The 17,501-nt window shown below is 33.8% G+C and overlaps 1 protein-coding gene across 2 annotated transcripts in view; it reads left to right on the forward strand.

Moving 5' to 3' along the window:
• LOC135836458 (uncharacterized) overlaps positions 1-17,501 on the forward strand; it is a 145,038-nt gene extending 127,537 nt beyond the window's left edge. For both annotated transcript variants that reach the window (XM_065351310.1, XM_065351309.1), the window contains exon 3: positions 15,205-17,501. In XM_065351310.1, coding sequence (XP_065207382.1) covers positions 15,205-16,029 — 825 coding nt within the window. In that variant the 3' untranslated portion in view covers positions 16,030-17,501. The remainder of the gene's footprint in view (positions 1-15,204) is intronic.

Below are 17,501 nucleotides of genomic sequence, written 5' to 3' on the forward strand. Positions count from 1 at the left end.
TTTATTTCCAATGTGCAAGTGAATAAGATCGTGTGAAATAATTAATCATGATATTCCAGCTTCTAAAAATTTTTTTTCAAAGTTTTCTAAATTCATTAAAATGAATTAGGCTTAATAACGAAATTACCTTCTTTAAAACATGAAATTTTAAATGAAAAAACAAATTTTAGTTGTTAAAAATTGTATAGATAGGTAAGTACTCATTTAGGTATAAAAATTTAATTTATATTTGATCACAATACATGAAAGAATGAAAACATCAAATAACAATACATGAAAAAATAAGATATAACTTATATAATAAGACAGCAAATTACAAACTTGAATAATAAAAATTTTTAATGATTGATTACAAATAGAAGATGATAACACTAAAATACATAGATAGTAAGGGAACTACCTGACAGCCAACTGCACATCCTCAACGTCGCAAGGAATGGTGACACAAAAGGAATATCCAAAGTTAGAGGCGTGTTACATTGAATATGTCCGCTACATCTCTGTAGCTGGCAGTTTGGTGGCCTGCGAACCAAAGATAGGCCAGAATATAGCATTCAGCAGAAAAAAGTGTCCTTTCTCCTCTGTTTCCTGCAAATGAAAATTGAATTTTGTTGCAAGTGTCTACCTACAAATTTTATGCAACAGAAAAAGTCCCTTACTTGTAAATAATTCTTCAAACTAACCTGTATAATCTCCTGAATATACACTGTGGAACATTCTGTAGCCTCAATGGAAACTCATGAAACAAGTACACTGATTAACGAGTAAGTTGTATTAATAGAGTAGGACTTTTTTCTGGCCTGAACCCCCTGAGGAGGCATGCCCCATCTTCAAGGCATTGAATCAAGCAAAGACCACTGCAGAAGCTCAAATAGCAAGCCCATGTCTTACAGTTGAATCGAATACAGCTACATTAAACTTATTGATAATAACAATGAGTAATATATAAAGACAATTACTCGTATTTTGGCGTATGTATTTTAATCATTAATCGTCAAATAAAATGCGAGAAATAAATTCTGAAATTGAGTTATTGAGAAGAAAATGACTTTAGAAGAATGCTATTCCATTTGGAAGAATATGCTTACTACTAATGGTAATGAAGAAAGCTTCAATTAATGAGGTTAATGTGGTCTCTAAGCTTTCTTTTTTTTTTGCAGAAGTACATTCTCTGAGATAGGTACCCCCTTACCTTGCCAGTAATATTTTTTGTTTTCTTTGAGTTGATCTTTGGTTTTTGGGGATGGATTGGATGATGAAGTGCGGATTTGAATTTTTAGAACTATCAACTGGTGCTGTTAGCGGCATGGTGGATGATAGAAAAACATTTCTAGGACTTTTTACTGGTACAGCACTGAGAAAAAAACTGTAGTGCAATATACTACATTAATGTGGTAATTTACCTTCAGTTGGAGAATGTATTACAAAGTACTATACTACAACTATAGTAGGTACTTTGTAGTCCAAGTACTACAACTATACTTAGTACTTCCTTTTAATGCAAGTACTATAACTGTAGTACTTACTTTTGAGTAACCACAAATTATAGCACTATTACCTACACATATCATAATCATTGAAATACGATCATTTTGATTTTTTAAAATTAATTTTGAAAAATAATGGGCGTATAGCCGTATACGCAACGATTTTTGTTACCTACTATGATTGAATTTATGTTTCATCTATCAATTCTAGGATGTCTTTTCCTTTCAATTTCATCAATGAAAATTTCCTACCTAACTGGGATTCGAACCTGCGACCCTACGTTCCTAACTAGATATGTAACCTTAACCACTAGACTACGGGGACTTCTCTGAAGATAGCACATTTTGAGCAATATGTGTACAGATATTTCAAAAGGGCCCATTTGGTCGGTACCGAGAAGGGTGTAGATTTTGTTTTTCAAAAATCAAAATAAACTTCAAACGTTCTTCGCTGGATCCCAACAGTGTTTTAGTGTGAAGCTGTCCATGAAAGCTTCACGTTCCCGCGCCGTTTAGATCAATTGGAAAACGTTGGAAGATTGTACCGATTTTTGAAAAATAAAATCTATACCCTTCTCGGCACCGACCGAATGAGCCCTTTTGAAATATCTGTACACATATAAGTATTTCGCTACTCTGAAATATTTTCATTTTATTATTTTTTAAATTGCAATACTCACTCTATTAGCTTTTGAAAACAAATGTGTGCTCGGTAGGTATAACTGAAAAATTGAAATTCAATCTTACATGATTTTTAACAAATTAGTTTGAGCTTGAACCATTGCCCGCGAAATAGGAAAATTCTGATCATTACTTTGGGGGAAAAAGCTGTCTGTAATATAATCTGTTCGTGGTTTTCTATTCAAAAACTTACCCCTGTTGATAAGAATCACACAATGTTACTGCCACATATTTGTAGATCACGATAATACTCGTATAGTGTATTAGTGTTGTCAAAAATAAAATACCTAATTGAAAATTTTAATACCACAATCACTTAATTGGCTCGATCAAAAAACTTGGTTGATTTTTCAATAACAAACTTGGCAATCGTGTATCTATTAGGTAGGTAAACATTAGGTAAATGGTAAAATAGACTTTCATTCGAGTTGAAAGCCATGCAGATTTTTTTTAGCTCGCCAGGTATCCATGGAAAGGAGATAATTAGAGGCACGGAAAAATGATTGTTTCCATAAGATGGAATTGAGTGATTCAACACTGACCTAGACTATTGCTGTCCAAAATCCAAGACCACTTTCAGACTTTTTCTGCTCAGTGGTTGAAAATTTGCTAATCGTTCATTTTTGGGTACCTAAATCCAAAACATCGAAAAATATCATACTGGAAACTTGAAGAATGTTTTGGAGTGGTCTAGAATCATTTTGATGGCCACTGTTGCCAACTTGAAAAAATCAAAGAAATTTTATGAGTTCTTGCGTATTGTTCTTGGCTTTTTGAAATTGGAAATAATCACCAAAAAATTGGCACCACTGCATTCCAAAATATTCCCAGAGAGTTTCATAAACTGCATATCATTTCGATTTTTGGCATAGTTCACGCAAAGTCGCAAAGTATTGGAGAGAAAAAAATTCAAAACTTGAATTTCCACAAGAATAAGCGATTTGCAAATTTTCAACTGCTCAGTGGAACCCTCACGCCTCACGGTGGTCTTGATTTTTGACGTCATCAGCCTAGCTCGACGCAAAATTTCAAATTTTATCTTTTATGTTGTACCTTTTTTCCAAAACACGTTAGATAGAGGCCAGAGCGAAGAAACCTTGAATTTTTTGAAAATTCTTATTTGAAGGCCTATAAATATCTATCCTTCAAGGAGACACCTCTGAGGCTAATAATTTTTTCGGGCGACTTTCAACTCAAGATTCCAAATTTGATTTAAATCCTCCAATGTTTTTTTGTGGTCCATCCTGTGTACAAAGCTTTAGAGTTGATCAAAGAAGCAGTTAAACTTATTTGCAATCATTTTTCATTGTAGCCTTTTTCTATATCTCACGTCATGTTAAAGTATTATACTCCTTTTTGCGGGTATCGTGGACGAAGTTATTTGAAGAAAAGAAGTTACCTATTACCCCTGTATCAACTTCAATATGCTATCTAATCTACTCGATTATTTTTCAAATCAATAAAATTATACCTAAATACAACAAGTTCGATGCATATAAAAATTACATATTCGGATGCTGGCTATTCAAGGACCATTTCCACATAAACTAATTTACCAATTTTTTATTATGTATGAGCCGGATACGAGGAGAATATGCCTGCCAGCGAGACACAAACTGCCGTAAAATAATATTTAATATTGCAATCATTAATGGAACTCTAAATATTTTTATGGTATTATACTTGTTCTCTGTCATTTATTAAGCTAACTAGCCTAGCGACTTGTATTACGGTAATGGAAATGTTGAGCAATCGTGTTATAAACGCATTTGCCAGAGTAGATTACAGATTTTAATGCTCTTTTTTTTCTCCATTCATTTGACCAAGAGATAGCAAATACGAGTAAATTTCTGCCTAGTATTGGTTCAAAGTTCACACCTGATCCTTTAAGATTTTTTTTCAACTTTTAAGACTGTAAAGATCATTCTGCTCGTCATAAAATTTCTACCTTTCCCTCTCTTCTTTCTGCAGAGATAATCGCCCGATTGCGGTGAAATTTTGAATCGTGTTGGTATCGGTTTTTTTTTTGTTTCGTGATTTGTATGTGTTCTTTGTTTATTCGGATACGAATGTCGAATGTAGTACATGCTGTAGTAGGTACTAGGTATGCTTTATAAGCACGAAATCTTTCGAGATTTTCTGCCCAGGCTGTTACATACGGACACACCTTTTACAATATAATATACAATCTTTCTGGAACTGAATTACGATGCTCTGTATGTAAATGCGTTCGGCCCGAAGTGACTAACTGAGATAGCGGGTGTAATGCATTCTTTCTTCTTTGTTGTACTTGTTCCAGTGTTTCGCAAAATAATAATACGAGTATTTAGCGCGTTAATTACGTCAAAGGCTTGGTTCCCAGATGATTGGCAAGCCTTTAGGGTGTGTTAAACGTGTGACTGCTTGTAACGTGGATGAGAAGGTGAAGGTGCTGTAAAGTACAGGTTTCATATTCCGTCGTGTTTGGTGGAATGTGCCCATACTGTACGTATTGTACGAGTATGTAACGTGAAAATTTCAATAGTGTGACTATTGGTGGTTTTTAAATGGAAGCTTGTAAACGAAATTGGATTTGCGATTTCGTTGAAATAAATTTTTTCTGGTGGCTTGGCTCGAGGATTAACGTAGCATGATGATTGATAGCTCCACAACTTCCAAGTCTTTACATAACATCGTATTGATTGGACTCGTACAAGAAATGACTCTCCAATGCCTGTAGCCGTCTAAATTTGATAATTGCTATACAGTTGTACACTTCTACAAAAAAAATCCTCTATGTCCGTTTCGCAACTTTGGAAGATGATTCTGGATCATCTTATAAGATTTTTAAAAAATTGCGGAAACGATTTTTTCGATGAATAATTTATTATGAAAACATCGTCACTAAAATTCTTGATTGATTCCAACTGCTTTGAACACATACGAGTATTTGAGTGGATCGTGAAAAAAAATTGGAAAATTTTGACAAAAGTCTGAAAAGTCAAAGATAACATTTCTGAAAGGGGGAAATATTTTAAAATATCATGTATAGTGGTGTTAATTGTTTTGATCATTACCTACTACCTATTTCAAAAAATCGAGAAAAATAGTCAAGAACTTACTTTTTATGTTTGTTTTGATTTTTCATTAATGTCGTTGTATACGTATTACGTATGGACAATTGGTTACTGGAGTAGTTGACAATACAAAACAGGCTTGAGGCTACGCTGGAATAAAATAATTTTTGATCATATTTGGATATTTTTCAAAAACTTGAAGCCTGAAAATACCATTTTGAGCTCGCTTATATTGGTAATTCAGGGTGTCTACCAGGTCGCTATAGCGTTAAAAGTCGCGAAAAGTTGCGATTTTGAAAATAGGGCGCTAAAGTCGCGAAAAGGTCGCGATTTTCGCCAAAAATACCAAAAAGTCGCTATAAATTGTCCAAACTTCAAATTTTAAAAACTTTTCTTATTTTTAGTTAATGGCGATTTGGAAATTTTTTTTTTGGGGGGGGGAGGTACTTTTAACTGAAAAAAAGTCGCTAAAAGTCGCGAAAAGTCGCTATTTTTGAAAATTAAATTTTGGTAGATACCCTGTAATTGTACCCAAGAGGATGGAAAAATTCACTGGGAAATTTGGGTTGACCAATTGAATATTTTGGATAATGTTTCGAAAATTTTGAGCAAAAAAAACATTCATGGGGCGCGAATTGAAAATCGCGTCAAAATGATCGGAAAATCTTTGGTGGTCGAGTAGAGATGTCACGAGATTTTGACGATAGATCATCATGATCAAGGAAATCAAAAATAATGAAACCATTTTTAATACCTATTAGAATTTGAAAAATAATGTAAATTTGTGTCCTGGTTTGAGACTAGGGGCCACAAGTCGGATTTTTCATTTTCGATTTTTTTGGCCATTTTGAAAATTAGACATGATACCGAGTCTAATGAGACCAATCCCAGCCTCCTAGCTCATTTTCTCCACTTTTTTTCATATCTTGAAGTTGTAGGATTGAAAAAACGAATTTTTGAGAAAAACGAGTTTGAAGATAAAAACACGAAAACTGACAATTAGAATTTTTTATTTCAAGTAAATGATTACAAAATGTTTTTCTTATGAAATAATTTTTTTTTCCATTAAAAAAATTACTTATTCAGCGAAAATAAGATGCCAAATTGATTTTTAAAAAAAAAATGAAAAAATTGGTATACTAGAACGATTTTTTTACATCGGTAATTTTTTTTACGTCTTTTTTGTATTTTTATGAAAACGACCCGTTTGCCACATTTGCGAGAAAATGTTCATGAAAAAATTCCTGTTAAGGTGGTTCAGCGGATGAGCATAAAGCAGTAGTGATGTAAAAATCAGTGTTGCCACCTTTTTGAGTATCAAAAATTCTGAAAAAATTACCTCAAATATGTACAACTTTCTACGCTGATTAACATATCAAAAAATTGGGGTGACATTTTTTTTCGTATTCTCGATTTTAAAAATTATTCCCAAGATTAAGTACTAGAAAATGGGATTTCTTTCCTAATAAGGTTAAAATTACGTAAATTGACATACTTTCGTCAATTTCACTTCACGGTCAAAGGCAAAGTTGGTAAAAGCACGCAACCCCCTTGATATGCTGTTAAAAGTAAATTTTTCCAAGACTTCCCGTGTTTTTTAAATCGTTTTTTGAAAAGTACGCAAAAACTAATGCGAGAAGTACGCTTTTAAACCAATTTTTTTAATGTGTCGTAAAATTGATGAAAATTAAGAAAATAAAATTGTGTTTTTTGGTAATTTCTGGAATTTTCGAAATCGAGAATACGAGGAAACGTCCCTTTGAGTAATTTTTTAGTATGTTATTCAGCGAAAAAAGTTGTTCTTGGGGTAATTTTTTCAGAATTTTTGAGCATGAGCATGGACGCATTGGAGAAATCGGACAAATTTTTGATTCACTTACTTACTTTCAGAAGGGGTGCATCTTTTTCAATTCGATTTCCATCGATATCATTAGAAACTTCATTATCGAGCTCTTCCGAGATTAGGACATTGTAATTAAAACTCATTTTTTGTTTCCATTAATTTCAACTCCGATCTCGATAAATGAATAAACTCACAACGATGAAAATAAAATTCGAGGCTTCCAGCACAAGCACACATGCACTTATCAACTCGTATAATTTTGCATATAGCGCGAAATTGATTTTAATCATAAGGTTTTCAATTTGTAGCCATAGCCAATCATTGAACAGTATTTTGGAGGGACCAATCTGTGATTAGCGTTTAACATTGCCAGATGAGAGATTTCATAATTTCGAATTAGATTGATTGATTATGTTTTTATTATTAATTTTAAATATAGATCATAAAGTCAGAGATGGAAAGCTAACTGAAAGCTAAATCCTAAAAGCTGAAAGCCGTGGACCTGAGGAAGTTTGGGGTTTTTCAAAGCTAAAAGCTAGCCAAAGCTGTATGATTGATTGAAAAATCAAAAATGAGAACTAGCTGAAAAGCTAAAAGCTAGCCAAAAGCATTTATTTATTCAGCTTTCTTTCAGCATATTTTTTGCAAATTCGTTACTCTGATTTCTTGCTTTTGCATGGCAGTTTTGGCTGTCTATATCCTATCTGTACCTAATCAAATTTACGAAAAAACAAAAATCAAAAACCCTTTTGCAATCAGCGAATATCTGATGACTTGTTTTATTACTTACATTGGCATTGTTGAACAATTTTTACAAATGAGCGAGGTTCCTAGTAAATGAAAAAACTTCGCACCTCTACACCTGTAGCCATTTCTGCACGCAACTCATCCATCACCAGACTAAAATGAGATTTCAGCGCTACAATTATAATTCACACCCGATGTTCAATCGTATCATAATTCAAAGCCTAACTCGGCGAATCGTATTGATCTCGGCTTAGTAGGTCTAGGTACTCGTACTTAGGCGCAGAAGGTACATAACATTAGCACGACATTTAATGATGTACAGCTCATATTACCTCCAGATCAGCCGAGCCCGAGCCGGTGCAGCGTACAGTGCAAATGTTCATCTTCGTATGAAAAAGCTTGAGTTCATCGACCCGAGACGAGAAATAAATCAAAAAGCAACTAATTTTTCGCCGCGTAATCGACTGTGTTTACAAAACTAGTAAAACTTTTTAAGCGCGTTACCGACGGAATTTTATTATCTCAATCGTCTGTCATAAAGAAAGGAATTACACTGGCCGAGGTATTAGATAGGATAATTTAGAGTTAGGACAATTGATCTAATCCGTATCATTAGCACTTTAGCTGGAAACTGGAAATTCTCTCCTAGAGTCGATCTTGATTACTCCCGACTAGTGGTACCGGTTTACGCGGTGTACAAAAAAAAAAACAACCGAATAATTCGTTATCATGCTAAATTAAGTAACTATCTACGCGTACCAAGAATTTTACCAGTCGCTTCCACCTTTCGGCTTAAGACACGTCTTTTAAATTCCATTTCGAATCGTAAACGGCTGTTTTAGATGGTCTGATAAATAGAACAGTTTTTTCAAAAAATAAAATGCAAATATTGTTATAGCTATACGTATTATAAGGACGTTTCGGTTTCAACAATTTTAATAACACTGGTATTTTAAATTTTTTACCGCTTTGCTAAATGGTGTTGATGAAATTTTGAATTTTTCTGAATTAATTATTATGTAGATAGCGAGCGCTTATCTGTAATTTTGTAGGTTTAGGATTTACTATACTAGTTTGTATTCGAAAAGCATGGTGAGATGATGCACCCATAAGTGAGTTTAAATAATTAACAAATATGATTGGAGTAGATAGGAATATGGAAAAAAATCCCAGAATCGATGATCATTTTTTTGTATTGAGCTGAACTGGTTGAAGTTAAAGAGCTGCAATTTGGTGAAAAAATTTCAAAAAATTGCAAACTCGCTCACCTACTTTGAGCATTAGTAATTTTTTTAACTCTTCGTATGGATAAAAAGTTTTTATGATGGAATTTATTCAGTTTCTTGCGTACCAAGTTTTCAAGTTCCTTAATAACGTTTTAGGATACGTTTATTTTTATTTTTTTCAGAATTTTAAAAGCTACCCGGCAATAAGAGTTGCGATGTTATCTTCTATGTATGTATTTAACATAAGACAAAATTTGCTGTAGTTTTACCAACTCGAAATCTATCAACGAATGCTTCATCTGACCATCTTTCAAAGTGATCTGGTCGGCCTCTAATTGGTTTACGACGAACGGGAAAAGCAACCATTATAGCCACTTTTGAAAATCTTCCTCGTCTTACAGTTTTCTGCTGTAGTTTCAAAAAATTTTCTGCTCCTTCTATGTACATATTATAGTACATAGGGTATATAATAAAAATTATAAAAAGAAAAAAAAGTTTCAAAATGAAATGTTGAAAAAACTATTTTCACAGAAGATGTTTACTCATTAGTGCTACTCCTCGTACATTGCATCAACACTCAATTAAAGAGATTTGTGTTAATTTTCGATTGTGCTACAGAACAGAAAGTTGAACTCAAATTCAAGTTGACTTGATCTTGAGTCACGAGTTAAAGTAACTCAGGACGGTGCAACGGGCTCTTAAACCTTGTATCATCACATTTTCTTTGTTCACATGTGAACAATCCCTAGATCCAATTAGATCCGACCAAGCCTCATCAAGTGAATTTTCTAATCAAATTAGATGTGTCAAGACCGAACCAGATTCAATCATTTCCTTTTGAGAAATTGGGCTTTTTTATTCAATCCAGAAACTTTGAGGAAATGCTCGCTATGGGCGAATAGAAAACAGAAAGTTGAAATTTTGGCGAAGAAAAATTTTTAAACGACCAATAAATTAAAAAGAAGCAAAACCTCTCTTGCAATCAGCAAATAACAGTGATGACAATTGTTTTGTTTAGAATTATCGTATCGTCTTCAGATTCCTTCTTGGCTAATAAGTATGAAGAATTCACCAAAAAAAAAAAAAAAAAAAAAAGGCAAAATCAGATGATCTGACCACAATTAGATTTATTTATTTATGCAGAATGGCCCTTCGTCTTGAATGTATCCAGTTTCCTTTTTCTTTTTTTTTTTTTTGATGCGGATCCATGTATTTTCTCACGTGTACTATTGGCTTCTGAAATTGTTTGAAATATCGTGGCTCTACGCAATACCACCTCGAGCGGTTATACGACTCGATGATGATAATATTGTTCAGTAACTAGAGCACAGCGCAATAATCACCCTTTCACCAGCAGCATAGGCAACCCATTTTGAGTAAAAGCATTCTTAAAAAAGAAAGCTTCCTCGCATTAATGGCACAACTCCCACTCCTACTCACCTACTGAATTTCTGATAAATCCCTCTCAAAAAAAAATTAGGAAAATTACTGTTTCTTGATAATTGACTAAAATTTATAAACCAACATGTACTTAATAAGGTACCTGTAAAATTTACTTGCAGCAATTTTTATGGATTTTAGTCAATTTTTGTTAACTTTTTTAAACCGAATTTTTTTGTGAGTGACTTATCATAATTCATTCACCTTAACTTTTTAAGTGATCATGAGAGGAATAGGAATTGTTTCATTTGAAAGAGCAAGCTTTTTTCTCCAAGAAATATGAATAGACAGAGATAATTCAGTACCTTGCGAGTGAGAAAATTTACTTACTTATATAGCATACTTACTAAATGGGGCTGTGAATGAAGCGTAAAATCGGTCATTTGGGCGGGGGGGGGAGACCCATCCTTCAAGATATTTTTGGCATGTTTGAACCAAAAAAAATTTGTGTACTTAGGTCTACCGATGCTTAGTTTTTCGCATCGTACCGAACTTAATAAGCGTCCTAGGGTTAAAATACTTGGAAAATATAAAATCCAAGATTCCATTCAATAATGATGCCCATAACCCATAGTATACTCGAGTGGACGAACAAGACTGTTATTATGACAAATTGCCAGTCTTCAAAATTGAAAGGGGCAAACTTTGTTCAAAATTTCCAAATTTGGGATGCTTCAAAATTTTGACGATTTCAAATTTTCAAATCATGTTTGCGCCTTCAACTTTGAAGATATGCAATTTGTATCATGATAGCTTTTTTGTTCGTCCGTTTGAGCACTAGGTATGGGTAACCGAAATCGCTTCAGTGATGCATAAATTTTCTTACAAGGTATCTGTGAATTGAAGGAATTACACTATTTTTGGACAAAAATTTACCAATTTTGAAAAATTCGTAAAAAAAATTGGAAAATGTTTGGGTCATTGTAAATGACTTCGTCAACTCATAGTATTTGAGTGGACGAACAAAAAAGTTATTATGACAAATTGCCTATCTTCAAAATTGAAGGTGCAAACACTATTTGATCAACATTTTCAAAATCAGGGCACGACAAATTTGGAAATTCTAAATCAAGCTTGCTCCTTCAATTTTGAAGACAGGCAATTTGTCATGAAACATTTTTTGTTCATCCACTCGAGTACTATGGGCTATGGAGTATGGACATCATTTTAATGGATTTAAACATTTTCTTATTTTTGATGATTTTTTTTTTTCAAAATTACAAATATCTTAGTAATTTCAAATTTTGCGAAGAACGCGGCTTCTTCAATTCACAAGATAGGCAACCAGTCGTAATACCGTTTTTCGTTCGTTTTCTCGAGTACTACCTACAGTCGAATTTTGTAAAATCGGTTACGATATTTCTCTGGTGAAAAGCGAAAAAAAACAATGTAGTCTGAAGTCGATGTAATGTTTTAAATTAATTTGCACCGAAGTGAATCTAGCTAAATTGTTAGGTAGGTAGAAGTACATAATTTTGGAGATAGATTTTATGGATTCCTTCCAGAGTTCCATGAAGTACTAATCACTCGAATCGCTTGGCGTGTAATAATCAAAATATTAAAAAAAATAGTTTTGAATCGCAAAATAAAGAACATTTTTTACTAGGGTGCCGAAAAAGAAGCGGACCAGACGGCCATTTAGCACCGCTCTGATACCTTTTACAATGTCAATAAAACGTGTTAAATAACTTTATGTATGTAAATAAAAATAAGGAAAAAGAATCACGTATAGCTTGGAATATAAAGTAAATAATTACCAGAGGAAGAAGAGAGGCAGAGAACGTAGCTATACATGTATGTACTCGTAGGTATACTATACAGAAGAATAAATAACCAATGAAACCCAAGTTAGCCGCAATTATAAATCCAGACCGAGACCGGTACATCCATCTCTCATCTCGATGATGTCTTCAACTTCTCTCCGTTCAGGCAGTTCGTCTTATTTACATTGCAGCTGCAAAGAGCGCGTGTCGCAGTTGCTACCGTAGGTAAATTCCTACTCGTGTATTTACATATTCATTCTCGATGATTAAACAACGCGCTGCTGCTACGATGCAGTTTTTTATGTTTTTTTTTTTTTTTGCATACCGTTTTATTACTTATTACGTCGTCGTCGTGTCTGTGGATTGACTTTCATTCGATTGATTAGTATGTCAGAGATGGGATTGTATCGTGTTCATTGATGATGAAGTAGATCAGGAAGGGAATGTATGTGTGGCTGGGGAAAGTTTGTGGAATATTTTTCTTCCCAAGTGGTCAATTGAGGAATGGGAAATTAATTGCAACATGTGTGGAAAAAATTCAGATTACTTACTTACCAGCTGTTGAGATTTTTTAATTATTTCTATAAAATTCGGTTTTCAATCGTTTTATAAACATACATAAGCTCACGAGAAATCCATTTGTCGGAAATTCATCACTTACAGAATTCCGAATTTCCTCGCGTTTTAAATGGTTTGGCATTAATAATTTCTACTATTTCTATCAAAATGAGACCTGGAAGTTTAAGTCTTCTACTTACCAGGGAATCTCATGAAGTGTCGACCCGGGATTTGGATCGAAAATGGTCTTAGTGGTAGCCCTTGGCCCAAGTACTGCACCATTAAAATTTCAGCTATGTAATTTTCGGTATTTATTGCGTCATCGGCGAAAAAATAGAAATATTCGAATCCTATGTTATCTCGTTTTAGCGCAGCAAATTGCGCACTCGCGTAGTTTCCCATTTTATTATACGTATAGAAGAAACTTTCATCACTAAAAGAGGTATGAGTCCGATGACTCATATTGACGCTATACACCTTATTATTTGATTCGAAAAAGAGCGCATCACTTCTTTGCCTGTGGTCTTACTGTGAAGATTGAATAAAATTATTGAAACAGTTTCCATCAATTTTTTCGTGAATTTTGCAACTAAACAGAAGAGGAGATGAGGACATTTTTGAAAAAGTCGTTGTTTTTTGGCTCTAGCACCTGCCAGCCTGTTTGGAGAAAAATGGTTCAGTTCTCAAAGATGATGCATTTGAGATTCAGTATGCTTTTGGGTATCTACCTGAATGGTTGAAAATTTGAAGATCATTTTTTTAGGATTTTGCGTTTTAAAAATACGTTCTCGAATACGAGTAGGTACTTATTTCGCACTGATAGTGACAAAACATAGAAAAATGTCATTTCTGAAGAAGGGAATTATTTTTGAAGTGGCTTGGGTTGCCAATTTGGTCATTATTGCCAATTTCATTAAATCGAGAAAAATTGCATAAAACTAGAAAAATATTTTCGAATTTTTGAAATTGGAAAAATGACTAAGGAACTGGCACACTGTTTTCCAAAATATTTCTTTAGTCTCAGAAATGATACCTTTCTATGTGCTGGAGCAATTAATGCGAAAGATTTGAGAAGTAAATGTTCTCAAAACATGGATTTACCCTGAAAATGAGTGATTCGAAAATTTTCAACCGCTCACGCGTAAATTGAAGAAAACCAAATACGAGTAGTGGGAATAATATCTAGTAATTTTTAATTTTTCGTGTTATAAGCTATATTTTGGGTTCAACTTGACGTTTATTGAACTTCAGTGGTCAACGCAGGCATATTTACAGAAAATTTGATTCTCACTTTATGAACATGGCGAACCATCGCAGCCAGGTCAGTGATTGTGTGAATGATCAAAATCCAAAAAGAATGGGATTTTTGGCAGCAATCTTGGATACACTTTTTTCCATTTTGAGTTCTATGGTCATGATCCATTTGTCAAAGTAATATCACATAGGTACTGACTTGAAATTTGAAAATTCACTTTTCCATCGATTGCTTTTAATCAAGTCGTTTTTTATCTTGAATTAAACAAAAAAAATTACCTACTCCAACTTTGCGAAAACCAAGACTGCCATTCAAATGGTTGCTCATACTTACAGATTAGATTACTGAAAAACGTTACGAAAACCGAAAATCGTGAATCAAAACCACGCTCTGTTACCATGTTTAAGAAATGAGGACTTTTCCATCAACTTCAATATTAACAAACATCGAAAATATATATTCGACAAAGTTCAACGAACTTTTCAAAATTACATTTACATTTTTACAGTTTTTATTATATGTACCTACCTACTAGTAATAAGATTAAAGTGAAAATGACCGCTCAAGAAATTGAACAATGATCGAAATACGATCAAAAACAAACAAAATTTAGAGATCATTGCGATGCCCAATTAATTTTACATGTACCTACGAGATGGCGTACCAACGATAAACAATAACGTAACAAATAATATGCGGCTGTTTCCCTTGGTTTTCATAAAATATTTCTTTTTTGAATTCATTGTACGCATTTTTCATTGTTTTTTGTTTATCAACTGATGAAAAAGAATTCGGATCGAAATTCTGTTATCAGGTAATTTTCAGATGTGAAAACGTCAAATTTCGTGATAATTTCTTCATAATCTAAGGACAATCATTTCTATTAATTAATTAATTAAACGGTACGATTTTTCAAATTATACTGATTCAAACTGCCGGTAGATAACATTAGCAATGTTTGTTGTTCACCTTTTCACTACCGATAACACTACCTACTCAACAGTTTGCACACTAGGGCGCCATACCTATTCTAAGTCCAAATTGTTTTTTTCAACAATTTGATTTGCAATTTTTTTTACATTTTATGAATGAAAATTGCGTGTACATTATAGTACCTTGAGAATTAATTTTCTTCATTATTGATTCAGGAACCATTACTCACGATGTCTGCTGGATCACTATGTACCGAAATTTACAATCCTCAAAAAGGAGGTATCTTCCCCGTAACCTCAACTATAGTTTACGGTCAAAACGAATCTATCTTGTTAGACGCTCAATTCAGCACCAAAGACGGAGAACAAATATTACGATTGATACAAGCGTGTGGAAAGCAACTCAAGCTGATAATCATTACATGCGGTGACCCTGACATGTACTTCGGTCTCGAGCCAATCGTCGCAGCTTTTCCAAACGTGAAAATCATCGCAACTCCAATCGTCATCGACCACATCAATGAAACCAAAGATCGCAAACTAACATTTTGGGGTCCAAAATTAGGAGATGGAGCTCCGAGTAAATTATTTGTGCCTGAGCCGACCAATGAAACGAGGTTCACAATTGAAGGTAATTCGCTCGAGGTACGTAGCAGAGATAATTACGCGGCTTATATCTGGATCCCGAGTATTAAAACTATTCTTGGTGGAGTTGGTATTTCGTGGGGCATTCACGTGTTTGCAGCTGATACCCAGACTCCTGAGATACGAGCTTCTTGGCGTCAAGTGCTTCAAGACATGATTAGCCTCAAACCAGAGAAAGTAATTCCTGGGCATTACTTGGGTCAGGTTCCATCTGGAGATGAAGCTATCAAATTCACGTTGGCATATTTGGAGACTTTTGAGAAAGTCTTGCAGAAAAATGATTATAAGAATTCGTCGGCTGTGATCGCAGCTATGAAAGAGGCCTACCCCGGTCTAGGTGTGGAGATTTCACTGGAACTGAGTGCTAAAGTGAATACTGGTGAGATGAAGTTTTAAAATTTTGAAAAGGTTAATGTTATGTAAAGTATATTTAATACCTATAAGTTTACTTACTATTGAAATTTTTGTAACGATGAATTTATTTAAACGTAATGTAATCGTCGGTTTACATTATTCAGACTACCTAGGTATTTTTATGATTTATCAACATTTTTGAACTGAATCGAAATATCGTTTTGTAGTACTCAATTTCGAATACATTTTGTACAAGATTTAGAAAAATTTTCAACTACATAATTTTTATAAGATTCAGAAATCTATAGGCAACATCGTCCACTGCTTCCTCATCCAGTTGGGTAATAAAAGCCATTGGTTGTCCTCGTCCTCGAGCTCTTCCTCAGGAAATATTTCGAAATTATGCATACTATATACTTGTCTCATTGAGGTGGATCGCCCCCAAAAATAATCCGTGCATTCTCACCAAATTTATCAAGGATCTTCATTATTTTTGAGTTGAAAGTCGCTCATGGAAAATGTCAACTCCGGAGAGGAGAAATGAGCTCTCAAAGAGAGAGCATTTTCAAAAAAAATAGTGGATTTTTCGCTCCTGTTGCTAGTTAACTAGTTGGAAGAAGAATGAGAAAATTTTTTTAAAAAGGGCAAAGTAATCTACATAATTGTTCTTATCTCTGCTCGTACTTTTCGTTCATGAGTTCTTATAATATTGACTAACGCATCTAAGGTCGCATATTGAGGATTGCTTGTTGGTAAATCCAGCATTCTTTCTGTTATCCCGGTTAGTCGATCCGAATCCTGAAATTGAGTAGAAAAAAATGTTGAAATGAAAACAGGATCTCATTGAAGGTATGGACATGAGGCTTTTCGTTCCTGTCGCTATTCAACCAGTTTAGGGAAAATGACGCAGTTGCAAATGAAATATATGAGATTCTATGTCTAGTCATGCTATTGCCGTCAAAATCGAAGACCACTTTTAGGGTTTTATCACTGAGGGCTTCAAAATTTGCAAATCGCTCATTTTTTGGATAAATTCGTGTTTTGAAAATTTCTTTTCGAAAATATTTCGCGTTATTTCAGCAAAAATATTGAAAGATATCATTCCTGAGACTATAAAAATACTCTGGAACGCAGTAGTGCCAATTTTTTTATGTAATCTTACTACTAATTTTAAAAAATTTGAAAAACTTGTAAGTTTTTGGTTTTTTAACAATTTTTTTTAAATGGCAGTAATGACTACATAAAAAATTGGGACCATGTGCATTCCAAAATATTTCCCTGGTTTTTCAAGTATGATATTATAGAAACATTTTCAATACACGAATTTATTCAAAAGTAAGCCATTTGCAAATTTTTAACCGTCCAGTAGAACCGGATTGGACTTGGATTTTAACGACGATAGAATAGATCGACGCAGAATTTCACATACGTTTATTTCATTTGGGGCTGGTTGATTAGCGACAGAATAAATTCTCACACAATCCACGAAAATACGATGGAATAAATACGATACT

Source organism: Planococcus citri, chromosome 2 (assembly GCF_950023065.1).
Source record: "Planococcus citri chromosome 2, ihPlaCitr1.1, whole genome shotgun sequence".
Taxonomy (NCBI): Eukaryota; Metazoa; Arthropoda; class Insecta; order Hemiptera; family Pseudococcidae; genus Planococcus; species Planococcus citri.